Genomic DNA, 12,296 nt, shown 5'->3' with positions numbered 1-12,296 from the left:
GAGTGGGCTATTTTGCATCTCTATACCTTCTCATGGTAGCGCGTCTCGGTATTTTCACATGCTTTGACAAAACCCTTAAAATTGCAAGGCAGAGAGTTTAAATTACCCTGGAAAAAACTTAGAGGTGGTTCGGTGTGATCATAAGGTCGGTCAAAAGATAAGCATCCCACAGCAATGTGACGATTTTTCCCCATAGGTCACTTCTAACCAACTCGATCCAATCGTGCAAAGTATTGATACAACAGCCGTTGAAAACAGCATTTGCATTCTCGGCTCACAATCCATGGTTGGCTCACTTCGGACCTCCAAGACCCATCCCGTTTCGTCCTGTTAGTCGCCTCTTACGATGGTTTTTGACTACGATTTCAGCATGAAATGGAAACCAGTTTCATCTCTTAGCTAAGGTGTCACGTCTAACGCCTCGACAAAAATCAACCACAAGTATAGCAGTTGTATCAGTTCCACTAGATGATGGAACCTAGCAACTCTCCCCCCTGAATGCGTTCAGTACCTTCATATCTCCGCTGAAGCGATTGATGGAGAAACTGCGTCTGAACCTTCGCTGCTGGAAGTTATTACGTATTCTCGAAACGGATGGCCAACGGAAGCAAAGGGTGAACCCCAACGATTGTTTCTTCGCCAATACGCTTTAACAATCATGGATGACTGCGTAATGTTGGACGAGCGTGTTATGGTACCACACAAACTTTGGTGTCTAGCGTCGAAACATTTCAAAGAAGATAATCCCCGAATCAGCAAAGTGAAATCCATCATATATTTTCATTGGTCGGAGCCTGCAGCTGTGTGTAGTGGTAGGCAAATCTGGTGAATTCTCAATAACTTTCTTGGCAGCAGCTTTAAAAGTCTTGGAAACTAGTGATTTTTCCGGTCCACTGTCCCTAATTGTCGATACTTCCTCAGACTAGTCAGAGAGATTTATGGCTAGCTGAGCTTCGATTGCGGGAACTGTTTGTACATTCTGGATTTCGAGATCTGGCAACAGATCATGGAGCTCAGTTTGCGGTCCTCAGGTTTGTTTGTTCCTCTTCAATCATCCAGATATTCAACAGTTCTTTAGTCCATCCTACCGTCCCATAGCCGGCTTAACGATGCGTTGTTGCCTTTAAACGGGAGTTTAAGAAACAGAACAAAAAACGCATACTTTTGTGGCCATGTCGAGCAACACCTGAAAATTCCATATGCAATCAACAGTTCTCAGCCGATATGTTTTCAGGGGGTGTATGCATTTGTCAATGGACGTAATATTACCCACGGAATGTGACTTTGGGAGAAACCAACACATGGAGGAAAAATTTAGTCTGTGACACCACGTTCCTGCACCGTCATTGCACGTTTGGTTGGAATCCCGCTTCTTTTGTCACCAGACCTCTTCTCAACTGTGACCTCCAGACTAACATTTCTCCAACCTTTGAAATCGTCTCAAAAAGTGCAAGGTCCTTTTTGTTGACCCATCTTGAAAATTCGTTGCTTACACAATTTAGGTCGCCCTTTTGTTCACAAAAAGATCCGAGATAAACTTTGTGTTTACCCTGGTCCACGTGCCTCAGGATTAACTGCTTTTTCAGCTATGAGTTGAATTTCTAATATTGTTTCGTGCAACTGTTTATTTCTTGTTTATGCAACAAGAGCGGTCGAAATGGCACTACGCGGAACAAGCTATCCTCTTCTGTTCCTATTCGCATATTAATTATGATTTTTCCCCATCTAATTCCAAGCGATAACGCGAAAAATAAAGATCAATCATGACACAGGAATTAGCCCACTTACATTGTACTATTCTATGTTCTAACTGTTTGGAAGCTTTCCCTACGTTCATGTTTATTAATCTCGCCTACAAATATTTTCATCCGAATGTCTTTGACTGTATGTTTCTTCGTCTGAGGACCAGGTGAGTAGATCCAACTGGACAACCTATCCAGCTGCCCCGGTTACTACTCCAGAAGTTTGATTTGGTCTTGCGGCTAATTTATTATGAAATGGACAGTTATCAAAACAGGGNCTACAAATATTTTTATCCGAATGTCTTTGACTGTATGTTTCTTCGTCTGAGGACCAGGTGAGTAGATCCAACTGGACAACCTATCCAGCTGCCCCGGTTACTACTCCAGAAGTTTGATTTGGTCTTGCGGCTAATTTATTATGAAATGGACAGTTATCAAAACAGGGTGCGCATGTAATCTACAGTGTCACCGCTAACCAGGATGAGGTCAGTGAAGACACATTCACATTATTCGGGCAATTCGACTGAGATTAAGCACTCATGCTTGTCTCCGCGTTGTCGGTTACGCGCTTCAAACTAACGTTAGTGCATATTCGTTGCTGTTGAGAGTACAGATCAGCAAGAAATCGATCCAGCAGTTAAGTCGTCCGATTTTGGCTTCGCAATACGCGTCATCGCCTGACCCAGTGAGCATGTGTTTTAGTGTTTTTTCTACCACCCAGGGAACTTTCCTTATTCGTGACCAATGCTTGATTACCATCCAGTCGCATTGAGATGAGACAGGCCGACAGCTATCATTGTAATGTCATGTTTTTGTTTTTTCATTCCACTGGCTTCCCTACTCTCATGCCAGTGACCAGTGCATACTGCGCTCGAAAAAAACATTTGATCCTCATCTCATGATAAGAAACGAACAGTGGACCACGCGTAGAAGCAGTGTCCTTGAGGTAAATATTCATGCTCTTGAAGTTAGTATTCCTAAGTTTGAAGACACAATTACTTCGGTTGATTCTGGAAAAGTATGTATGGAACGACCAGGAAAAGGTCGGATGTCTGTTCGAATCAATTGACTACTGATTCTGAAATATGACCTTGTGTAAAAATAAATACAACTGAATTTGGAAGCCAGTGAACATCGGCTCATCAGACTTGGATTTCGAAATGGAGTTGTCAGAATATTCGTCGGATTACGACAGCAAGGCCATACTTTCGATATCCGTACAGTTTTTTATGAAAGCGTTACGTATTTGCAACTTTCCCGCCGATTTGTTTCAAATTTGCACAGAATAGATAATTTGGAACAGGAAAATTTTACGTAAGATGAATCAGGTCTCATGCGACGTTGCACTAAAACCAAAGATATGCTGGTTGCATCCAGCGTAAATCAGTATGGGAATGCGTAGGCAGATAACAAATAAGGATCTATGGAAAAAGTCTGTGACCTTTGGACTATTGAATGAATTACTAAATAAATAAATAAATAAATAAATAAATAAATAAATAAATAAATAAATAAATAAATAAATAAATAAATAAATAAATAAATAAATAAATAAATAAATAAATAAATAAATAAATAAATAAATAAATAAATAAATAAATAAATAAATAAATAAATAAATAAATAAATAAATAAATAAATAAATAAATAAATAAATAAATAAATAAATAAATAAAATGAATAAATATGCACTTCTGGCTTGCAAGCTTACAAACCCTAGTTTGTTGGGGCATGCCTGCATCTCCCTTCGCTTCTTTCAGTCACATTTTGCTTCACTGAAAGCTCAGGTCTATTGCTCCCCAGTAGCCATGTATTTTAAGTCAATCACGTGTTGTGATCCAACTAAAAATCTAGGCGTTTAATTTAAGACTGAATAACCTTTTTGAACACATGCTGGTCATAGCTGGATGGACGCCAGGTTAGCTGTGTACGGAGCGCAATTATCCACTGTCGTCATTGTCCGGTTGCATGCATTGAGATCCGCGTGTCACAGAGTTGGCTTACGTCTGCAAGCAGCATGTCGTCAGCAGTAGGTCCACACGACAACACCTTCAGTCTGTGAACAGGCCCTAATCTTGCCATTAGTAAACAAACTCGCCTGCCGAGCCATCCGACGCCAGATGATTTTGATTCATCTCCAGCTTCTCTTTGTCCTATTGGCAGGATTAGTACTTAGGTTTGGTACCGATGAACCAAAGGGACCAGCCTCTGTTGGATGGGTAGTTGTTGCTGTCTGGTTCTCCAGACCGAAGAATGGGCTTCGCTGAGGTACCCTCTCCTGAGGCTTCTACTTAAGGCTGACAAGATAGGAATTGGTGTTTTCTTGGGGGATGCTGCCCGAGGATAATTACCAAATAGTCTGACGTATTTTCGTGCCCTAGCCATAAGGGCACTGGAAATGTCGAACAGGTACATCATTTTTGGTACAACCGCGCATCACAAATATGTCCCGAGCCTCCTTGCGCTGCATCACAGACAGACCCTGGAATTGCTTCAATAACTTTGTCCGAATTCACCATGCTCAGCCAGTTTTCGGTTAAAAGAGTACTTTGTACTGCACTGTACTGTACTGGGAGCGAGATGGCCCAAGTGGTTAGAGCGCGAATTTACTGACCGTAAGGTCCGTGGTTCGAATCCGACCTCCACCACTCGACTTCCCCTGTCTAGGCTTGGGCAACCTGGCAGTATCCCAGCCCTCGTGCTTCTTTCGGGTAGCATGGCAGCTAGGCACCGGAAGGGTGCTACAGCTGAACGCTTTCTTTGTACTGCACGCCTGAACCATGTATCGAAAGGCTCGAAACAAGTGGAGTTTTTGTAATGTACTACTCGTAAGGTTGCTGAAAATCCATGCCTGAGAACATCATAAACGAGAGATTCAGCTGGGTTCCAGGTGATTCTCTCGAAAGAACCAAATTGGTTTGCAAATGAGTGTATATTCGCTAAGGTGGAGTTTTCTTATTTTTCTTTGTAGAAACTGTTTATGCCATAGTGGTCTCTCGTGACAATGCAGGAGAAAGTGACATGCATCAACGGCTTCGCATACTCTTAAGAAAGGCATGGAGATGAAACATTGAGCAAGGATAAGAATGCCTCGGTAATTCTACTTGGATCAGATGAAGATATTCAAATTGGTTTGCATTTGGCAGGAAGTTGCCGCAAAGAAAACTCCAAGAAACTGTTAATTCTATGCAAAAATGATCCGAGTTTCCGCACAATACTGGACGTGCTGCTTGGTGCTCACTTTATCCAAACCAACCTTGGGTACAATGTGACCATGTCCATAAGTCATTGTTGGCGGTGCTGTGTTCAAGGCTTTTCATCGCACTGAAACAAAATGTTTATCCCATTCATACCCGTGCGTGCTGAAAGCTAATAGTTCGACTTAGTGAACGGCACCACAATCGACGGTCTGGTTTAATCAGTCTCCAAAATCCATAATCTTTATTTATGTTTTTATCCGCTAGCTAGTTTGGTTTTATGGTCGCACTGGAAACTGCCTTGGTCCGCTGACTTATCTCCCCCAATATGACTGCTTCGACAACAACAACAACAACAACAACAACCATAGTTTGCACTATGGTAAACCGTCAACGCAGACGACGCGGAATCTGTTTACTTAAGCTCAACTAAGCTCGTCAAAGCAACCAGGATGACATCGGCTGCCACAGTATTTGCAAAGGAGATCAAAAGTAACCTCAAATCGGATGTAAAAATTAGGAGACTTCATGAAGTGTAACACGGAGCTAGTGTCTGCATCAGAGAGCCTCCGTAAGCGCATTTCCTTCCGGTGATTCGTGCTTAGAATCCATCAGTCTGCGGAGTCAGACAGAGCGAAATTAGTCAGTTCACAATTAATATGGTCATGCTAATTCGCTGTCATCGAAAAATATGTAATATATACTTTTCGGATGTGGAATTTCATGCAATGTACATTTTGGAAAAACAGTTGACGCTGTCAATTTCGACCCGACTTGATGCATGGCGTTTGACACATGTGAATATACTGAAAATAGTTAATTGTCATGGAACAAGAACTAGCGTACAGTTCCCAAAAGAAAAGGACGAAAAGACGGACTTGGTAAACTGCAAATAGGAAATTGTTCAAATACATGTAAACACAGGGGCCACATTGCTGTTTGTTCAGTGTCGTATTCTGTAATCCACTAAATGCGGTAGTTGCTCTCACCGTTTCATGGCCGATGGGGAAAACGCTTATCATGTAAGTTAGCCATTCTGAAATTAAATAGCTTACATGCTCATCAAGGAGTTCAGATTCCTGGAACTAACCACTGAATGCCCGAAATCCACTGAGATTCTCAACTCCCCTGGATGCTGAACAGAGAGACAAGGCCCCTCAATATGCCGCACCTGACAGCGCGAAGCAGTGTTGGATCAGGGTAAGACGGTGTCCTTCCACTAAAATAACTTGCGGTCGTTGTATTCTTGCACTCACACGCACTCACGCTATCGCATTCGCTTGTTTGGAGTAAAGATGTGTTCCCTTCGGTGATTTTTTTTCCGGCACCAGGCACTGGAGCGGGGTAAGCAGTAAGATATAACAGATTGATGATCGGTAGTTATAAGAGATTAAGGATGTCCCGAACCCACAGAACCGATGCAATAACTGCTGAAGCTTTGAAAAAAATTCTTCTGCAACAACAAAACCAGTTTGAAGCGGCGCACTTACGTTTGGTGGAAAAATTGACGCAGTAACTTAAAATTCAACCACGAACTCCCGCTCCTGATACAAATCTAGTCGACTCGACCGCCAACACCATTACGGAGTTAAAAAAACTTGGCACAATGGAACACACATGCTATTCTATCTTCATCCTGCCAAAGAACACGAGAGATCTCCTTTTTGTTAAAACCGTTCACCAACTTTCAATAATTCTCGTTGAGCGTTCGTCCTTGTTTAATAGTCACCACCAACGTACGAAACTTGCGAAAAAGGGATCCGAAGACTATATCGCTAATGTCGGTGGGACCAACCTTGAATGCGAATAGTTCAAGTTGTCTACCATGACGTAAGACCAGTACAGATGTTTTATTTTTGAAGTGATCTTCCGTCGCATTTAGACAGTGATATCAAAGCGAGATTATTGAACAAGATTGAACCAACTCCGGAAATAATACCACAGTCCATTATCCATGAGTGCCAGTGCCACTTGAACCTTAAACACGACAGAGTCATGTTGTAGCGAGCCTTATCGAACTCTGCTTTCAATATTGCCAAGATGACATCAAGACAACCTCCCGCTATGGCAAATTCTGATGGAACAAAGCCCTCTTCGGCAATGCGGGAAATGGCATTTTGTGCAACTGTGTCCCTATAAAAAGCACAAACGTTCAGTGTGTAGTCGACATGGGCACAAGGAAAGTGTGGTGAACATTGACTCTATTCTATTCATTCTGTTTAATGTATTTTTATATGCCTTTGTTTTACGATGCGATATATAGTACGCCTGCGATATACGAGAATATACGATATTCATTTGTCCATATTCGGACTTCTATACTACGCGTACATTCGGTAGTTACGATACCTACCACTATTCTAATTATCACATTTGGCGTCGCGGTCCGGAATTTTTTTCTCTTTTCATCACAATGTTATCTGAATTGGAATCGCTCAGTGTACATTCAACTGCACGGGAGGTGGAGGATTATTTGGAACGCTTCAGCATTTGGTGTCTTACCAAATCGGATCTGGGTGATGAAAAGAAGACAGCTTGTTTGCTGCACTACATTGGGAAGGATGCTTATGCTCTTGTAAAGAATTCATCATTCCCTACGGCGCCGATCGATTGCACATTCGATGTTCTAAAGAAGTTAATTCTCAGTCATTTTAAGCCTATCAATTTTGTGGCCGCAGAACGAGCGAAATTCAATTCGCTTATTCGATCCGAATCTCAGAGTATTCGTGATTTTGTCCTCCAACTGCAAACACAGGCTGCAAAATGTGACTACGGCCAACAACTTGAAAGCCAACTGAGTGATCGCCTCATTGCCGGAATTAATCTTCCAGATCTACAACAAAAGCTCCTAGTACAGACTGATCAACGCTTCATATCGATCAGAAAAATTTGCGAGCAATACCAGGATGTTAAAGAAGTAACCAAATGCAACGAGACCGTTTTATTTAATGCACTAAAGTCGAAAGGGCTGGAAGGTCGCCCACACGGTAAATTTGAAACCAATATGCGTTATCATAACAAAAACAACCAACTGAATTCGAACATTCAAAATCGTCAAATACGCCAACCAAAAAAAGTTCTTGGCAAATGTGCTTCGTGTGGACAGGACCACTCCAGATATACTTGCATACATCGCCAATCAAAATGTTTTTCATGTGGTAAGATTGGGCATATTCAGAATGTATGTAAGTCCAAAAGAGTTTGTAGACTGACTGTCGACTCAAATTCTGATATCAAGCCTTTGACTGATAACATCTCATCCATGTCTTTATCTGTTTTATCGAATTCTATGCATGTGTCGAAGACGCTCATATCAGGCTCTGGTAAAAAGCATAGTTTTATCATTGATACTGGCAGCGTCGAATCCATTATTCCTGAGTCAGATCTTATAGCATTTTATCCTACTGCTGTTTTAAAACCGACACAATTATCTGTTAGAGGTATCACTGGACATGCTTTACCGCTTCTTGGTTCATGTACTATACCAGTCAAAGTTTCCAGTGGTAACTTTGTTGATTGTAATTTTCTTGTATCGAATTCTGGTCCTTCAATAATTGGTCTCAAAGTTTTACGTGCGCTTAACGTTAACATTTCACTACTTACTTCAAATTTCAACGAAACCGAATTGAAACAACTGATCACGAGCTGCTCCAAAGTCACCGGAGGAATGCGCATACCAAAAGTGAAACTCGAGGTTTCTGGTGATCCGATTTTCCTCAAACGACGTATAGTACCTTTTGGTTTGCGTGAACCAGTGCGTCTAGCTCTAGATTCATTGTGCCAAAAAGGTATTCTGACACCTGTCGAGTCTTCCAAATGGGCTACGCCGATTGTTACGCCATTAAAGTCTGATGGTAAAACTGTTAGAATTTGTGGCGATTATCGATTGACACTCAACAAAAGCCTACTTCAACGCTCGTGTGCTACAGAAGAACCTGAAGATGTGTTGTATCGTCTAGCGGGATCAAAAATCTTTTCAAAAATAGACTTGAAGGATGCATACTTGCAGATACCACTTGATGATGCTACTAGTGAATGCACAGTCATCAATACACCATTTGGATTATATCGGTATAATTTCTTGCCATTCGGACTTAATGTCTCTCCTGCTGTATTTCAAGATGTGATTAATTCAATTACTGACGGTCTTGAAGGTGTTGTAACTTATCAAGATGACGTGATAGTTCATGCTGTCGATAAGGTTACGCACGATTCACGCTTGCTTGCATTATTCAAAAGATTTCATGACTTAAATGTTGCCGTTAATTCTTCGAAATGTGCATTTTCTGTTTACAAACTATCATGTTTAGGCTACACTGTTGATGGAAATGGTTTTTCTCCTGATAATGAACGTTTATCGCCTTTAGTCAATGCTCCATCCCCTTCTAATCTGTCCGAACTTCGTTCCATACTTGGTGCATTGCAATATTATTCCCGATTCATACCTAACTTTTCTCAGAAAGCTTATTGTCTATTTGAACTGTTATCTCTGAAAACATTTTCATGGATATCTGAGCATGAGAAAACTTTGCGTTCTTTACTCAATTATCTTAAATCTGACGCTATTTTGAAACCATTTTCTGCGAAAGATCATTCAACCGTTATAACTGATGCGTCTCCAACTGGATTAGGTGTTATTCTCGAACAAAATGGCCGTCCTGTCATTTGTGCATCCCGTCGACTAACACAAGCCGAACAGGGCTATTCTCAAACACAGCGTGAAGCTCTTGCTGTCTACTGGGGTGTAAGTAGACTACACAAGTATCTTTTTGGTAAACCATTCACGATTGTGACCGATCATGAAGCCTTGAAATTCATATACCATCCTATGAAATCATTGGCTAAGTCATCCGCAGCCATGGTTCAACGTTGGAGCATCGCTCTCAGTTCGTATACATATGACATTATTCATCGTGGTGCTAAATCCATTCAGCACGTCGATTATCTATCCAGAGTTCCAGAAAGTTTATCACAATCTAATGTTTCTGATTGTTTGTTAGTACAACCGCTTCCGATTAAACGAGACGAGCTTGTGCGTGATACCCGAAAATACTTTTCATCCGTTATCTCTGCATTAAGACGAGGATGGACGCACCAAGAACGTCGTCGATTTCCCGCATTTTATGCTCGTCGAGACAGTTTAGCATTGACACCTGATGGATTGTTGTGTTATAACGATCGTGTCGTGATTCCACCAACACACAGAAGTGCCATTTTATCCGATTTGCATTCCGGACATCTAGGCATCGACAAAATGAAGTCTCTTGCCAGACTTACTTGTTGGTGGCCAGAGTTGGATGCAGACATTGCGCGTACGGCTAAGGATTGTATGAACTGTACACACAAAATTCATTCCAAATCATCCAAATGGATTCCTTGGCCATTGTCCTGTGAAACATGGCAACGCATTCATGCAGATTATTGCGGTCCATTTTTGAACAAATATTATGCACTGGTGGTTGTAGATTCCTATTCACGCTGGACGGAAGTATTTCTCACGACATCCCCGAGTTCTGAGTTTACTCAGTATGCTTTGAGGAAACTATTTAGTCGTGAAGGTGTACCAATTGTTTTGGTCACTGATAACGGCTCACACTTCACAGCGAAATCTCTCGAATATTGGTTAAAAGGACTTGGTTGTCGTCATTTATTTACTGCTCCCCGTCATCCACAGTCTAATGGACTCGCTGAAAATTTTGTTCGAACTTTGAAATCTGCCATCAATTCTATTTCCCCTGTTACTTTCCATGATCTTGATCGAGGTATTGATAATTTCTTGATGCAGTACAGGAATGCTGCTCATTCAATTACTGGTAAGAGTCCGGCAGAGCTATTCAAGTCGAGATCCTTACGCACGAACCTGGAATGCATTGGGACTGCCGACGTAACATTTTTCAAGGGTAACGATCTACGTCCATCTACTGGTGTTGTTATTGGGAGGAACGGGAATCGTATGGTCACGGTTCTTGACCTCGAAGATCTCTCAAGTCACAGACGGCATGTTGATCAGGTCGAATTCAATGCTAGAGGTCAGTTTGGCGGCAATACGTCTGTTGCTTCAAACACTAATGACCTTTCTGATTCTCTTACAGATGGTTCTGATGAGCATGAAACAAACACTGAACCTGATAATCCGACATTGAGAAGATCTGAACGTTTAAGGTTCCAACCTATTAGAGACTATAAACACCCGCACGCTCATTCAACGTGTGGTGGATGTGGTGAACATTGACTCTATTCTATTCATTCTGTTTAGTGTATTTTTATATGCCTTTGTTTTACGACGCGATATATAGTACGCCCGCGATATACGAGAATATACGATATACATTCGTCCATATTTTGGACTTCTATACTGTACATACATTCGGTAGTTACGATACCTACCACTATTCTAATTATTACAGAAAGTCAACGCTGGACGCGAACAGCAAGCCAAAAACGCAGCCACGCAGGTCACGAAACGGACGGAGCTAGTCAAAACCCCCTTCTAACACAATACTGACAGCATTTGATAACCGGGTCGACGTTCGTCGATGTTACAATCAAAGCAAAAGGAAGCATGATTCAACTGCAGCTCGACACGGCTCCAGATCTTACGACTGTTTACCGGCGCACCTGGAGGAAGATAGGATCACCGGAACTCAGACAACCAATGAACACTGCCTGAAATGCTTTAGATGGCAAGCATCAACTAGTTGGTGAATTCCAGTGTGAGCTGGAAATAGCAGGCCACCGTGTTTGTGATATTTTCTATCTTGTTGGTTGTGAGCTTAATTTTCTGGGCGTAGACTGGATCGATCGTTTGCATCTTCTAACACTGCCGATCGAAAACTTATGTTCATCAACATCGGCAGGAGGAAAGCGGACGTTCAGGCCTGGAGCTCATGTGCTTGTCAGGGACTATCGCCCCGGGCACCGAAGGTGAACCGATAGAGTCGTCTTCAAAAGAAGCGGTCAATTGATTCGCAACGTAAAGATGTGACCATTCATATGGAAACGACATATCAGTCAATTACGGCTGAATGAGTGCCAAATCCCAAAGGCGTAAGAATAGTTACTAGACTTCAACCTGCTCCTGGAAACTTTGGTATCCCAAGACCCTTACTTATAGCCACCGCCTTGCATGTACCACCAAAGACAGATCTGTTGCTGCAACCGAGACGCCGTACCGGTCGCACTAGAAAAAGGGTGGAACCTTTACAACTTGATCCGCGTTGACAATCTTACGTTGAACGGCCAAAAGGGGGAGGTATCTGGAAGGTCAGCTTCCTGAAAGTACGGCGTTTTGTACCTTTATTTTACTTCCATTATAACACTACGTATTTCATCAATTGCATAATCGTTTTTTGTTTAA

General features: G+C 41.9%; 1 protein-coding gene across 1 annotated transcript in view; it reads left to right on the top strand.

Moving 5' to 3' along the window:
• Positions 1-12,296, top strand: part of T265_07798 (hypothetical protein) — a gene marked incomplete at both ends in the record, with an annotated part of 72,238 nt that overhangs the window by 24,913 nt on the left and 35,029 nt on the right. Inside the window, 2 exons of the mRNA XM_009173418.1 lie at positions 7,203-7,926; positions 8,428-10,968. Coding sequence (XP_009171682.1) covers positions 7,203-7,926; positions 8,428-10,968 — 3,265 coding nt within the window. The remainder of the gene's footprint in view (positions 1-7,202; positions 7,927-8,427; positions 10,969-12,296) is intronic.

The sequence above is a fragment of the Opisthorchis viverrini genome (assembly GCF_000715545.1).
Source record: "Opisthorchis viverrini unplaced genomic scaffold opera_v5_185, whole genome shotgun sequence".
Taxonomy (NCBI): domain Eukaryota; kingdom Metazoa; phylum Platyhelminthes; class Trematoda; order Opisthorchiida; family Opisthorchiidae; genus Opisthorchis; species Opisthorchis viverrini.
The sequence above is the reverse complement of the archived record's forward strand: the minus strand, read 5'-3'. Positions and strand labels throughout refer to the sequence as shown.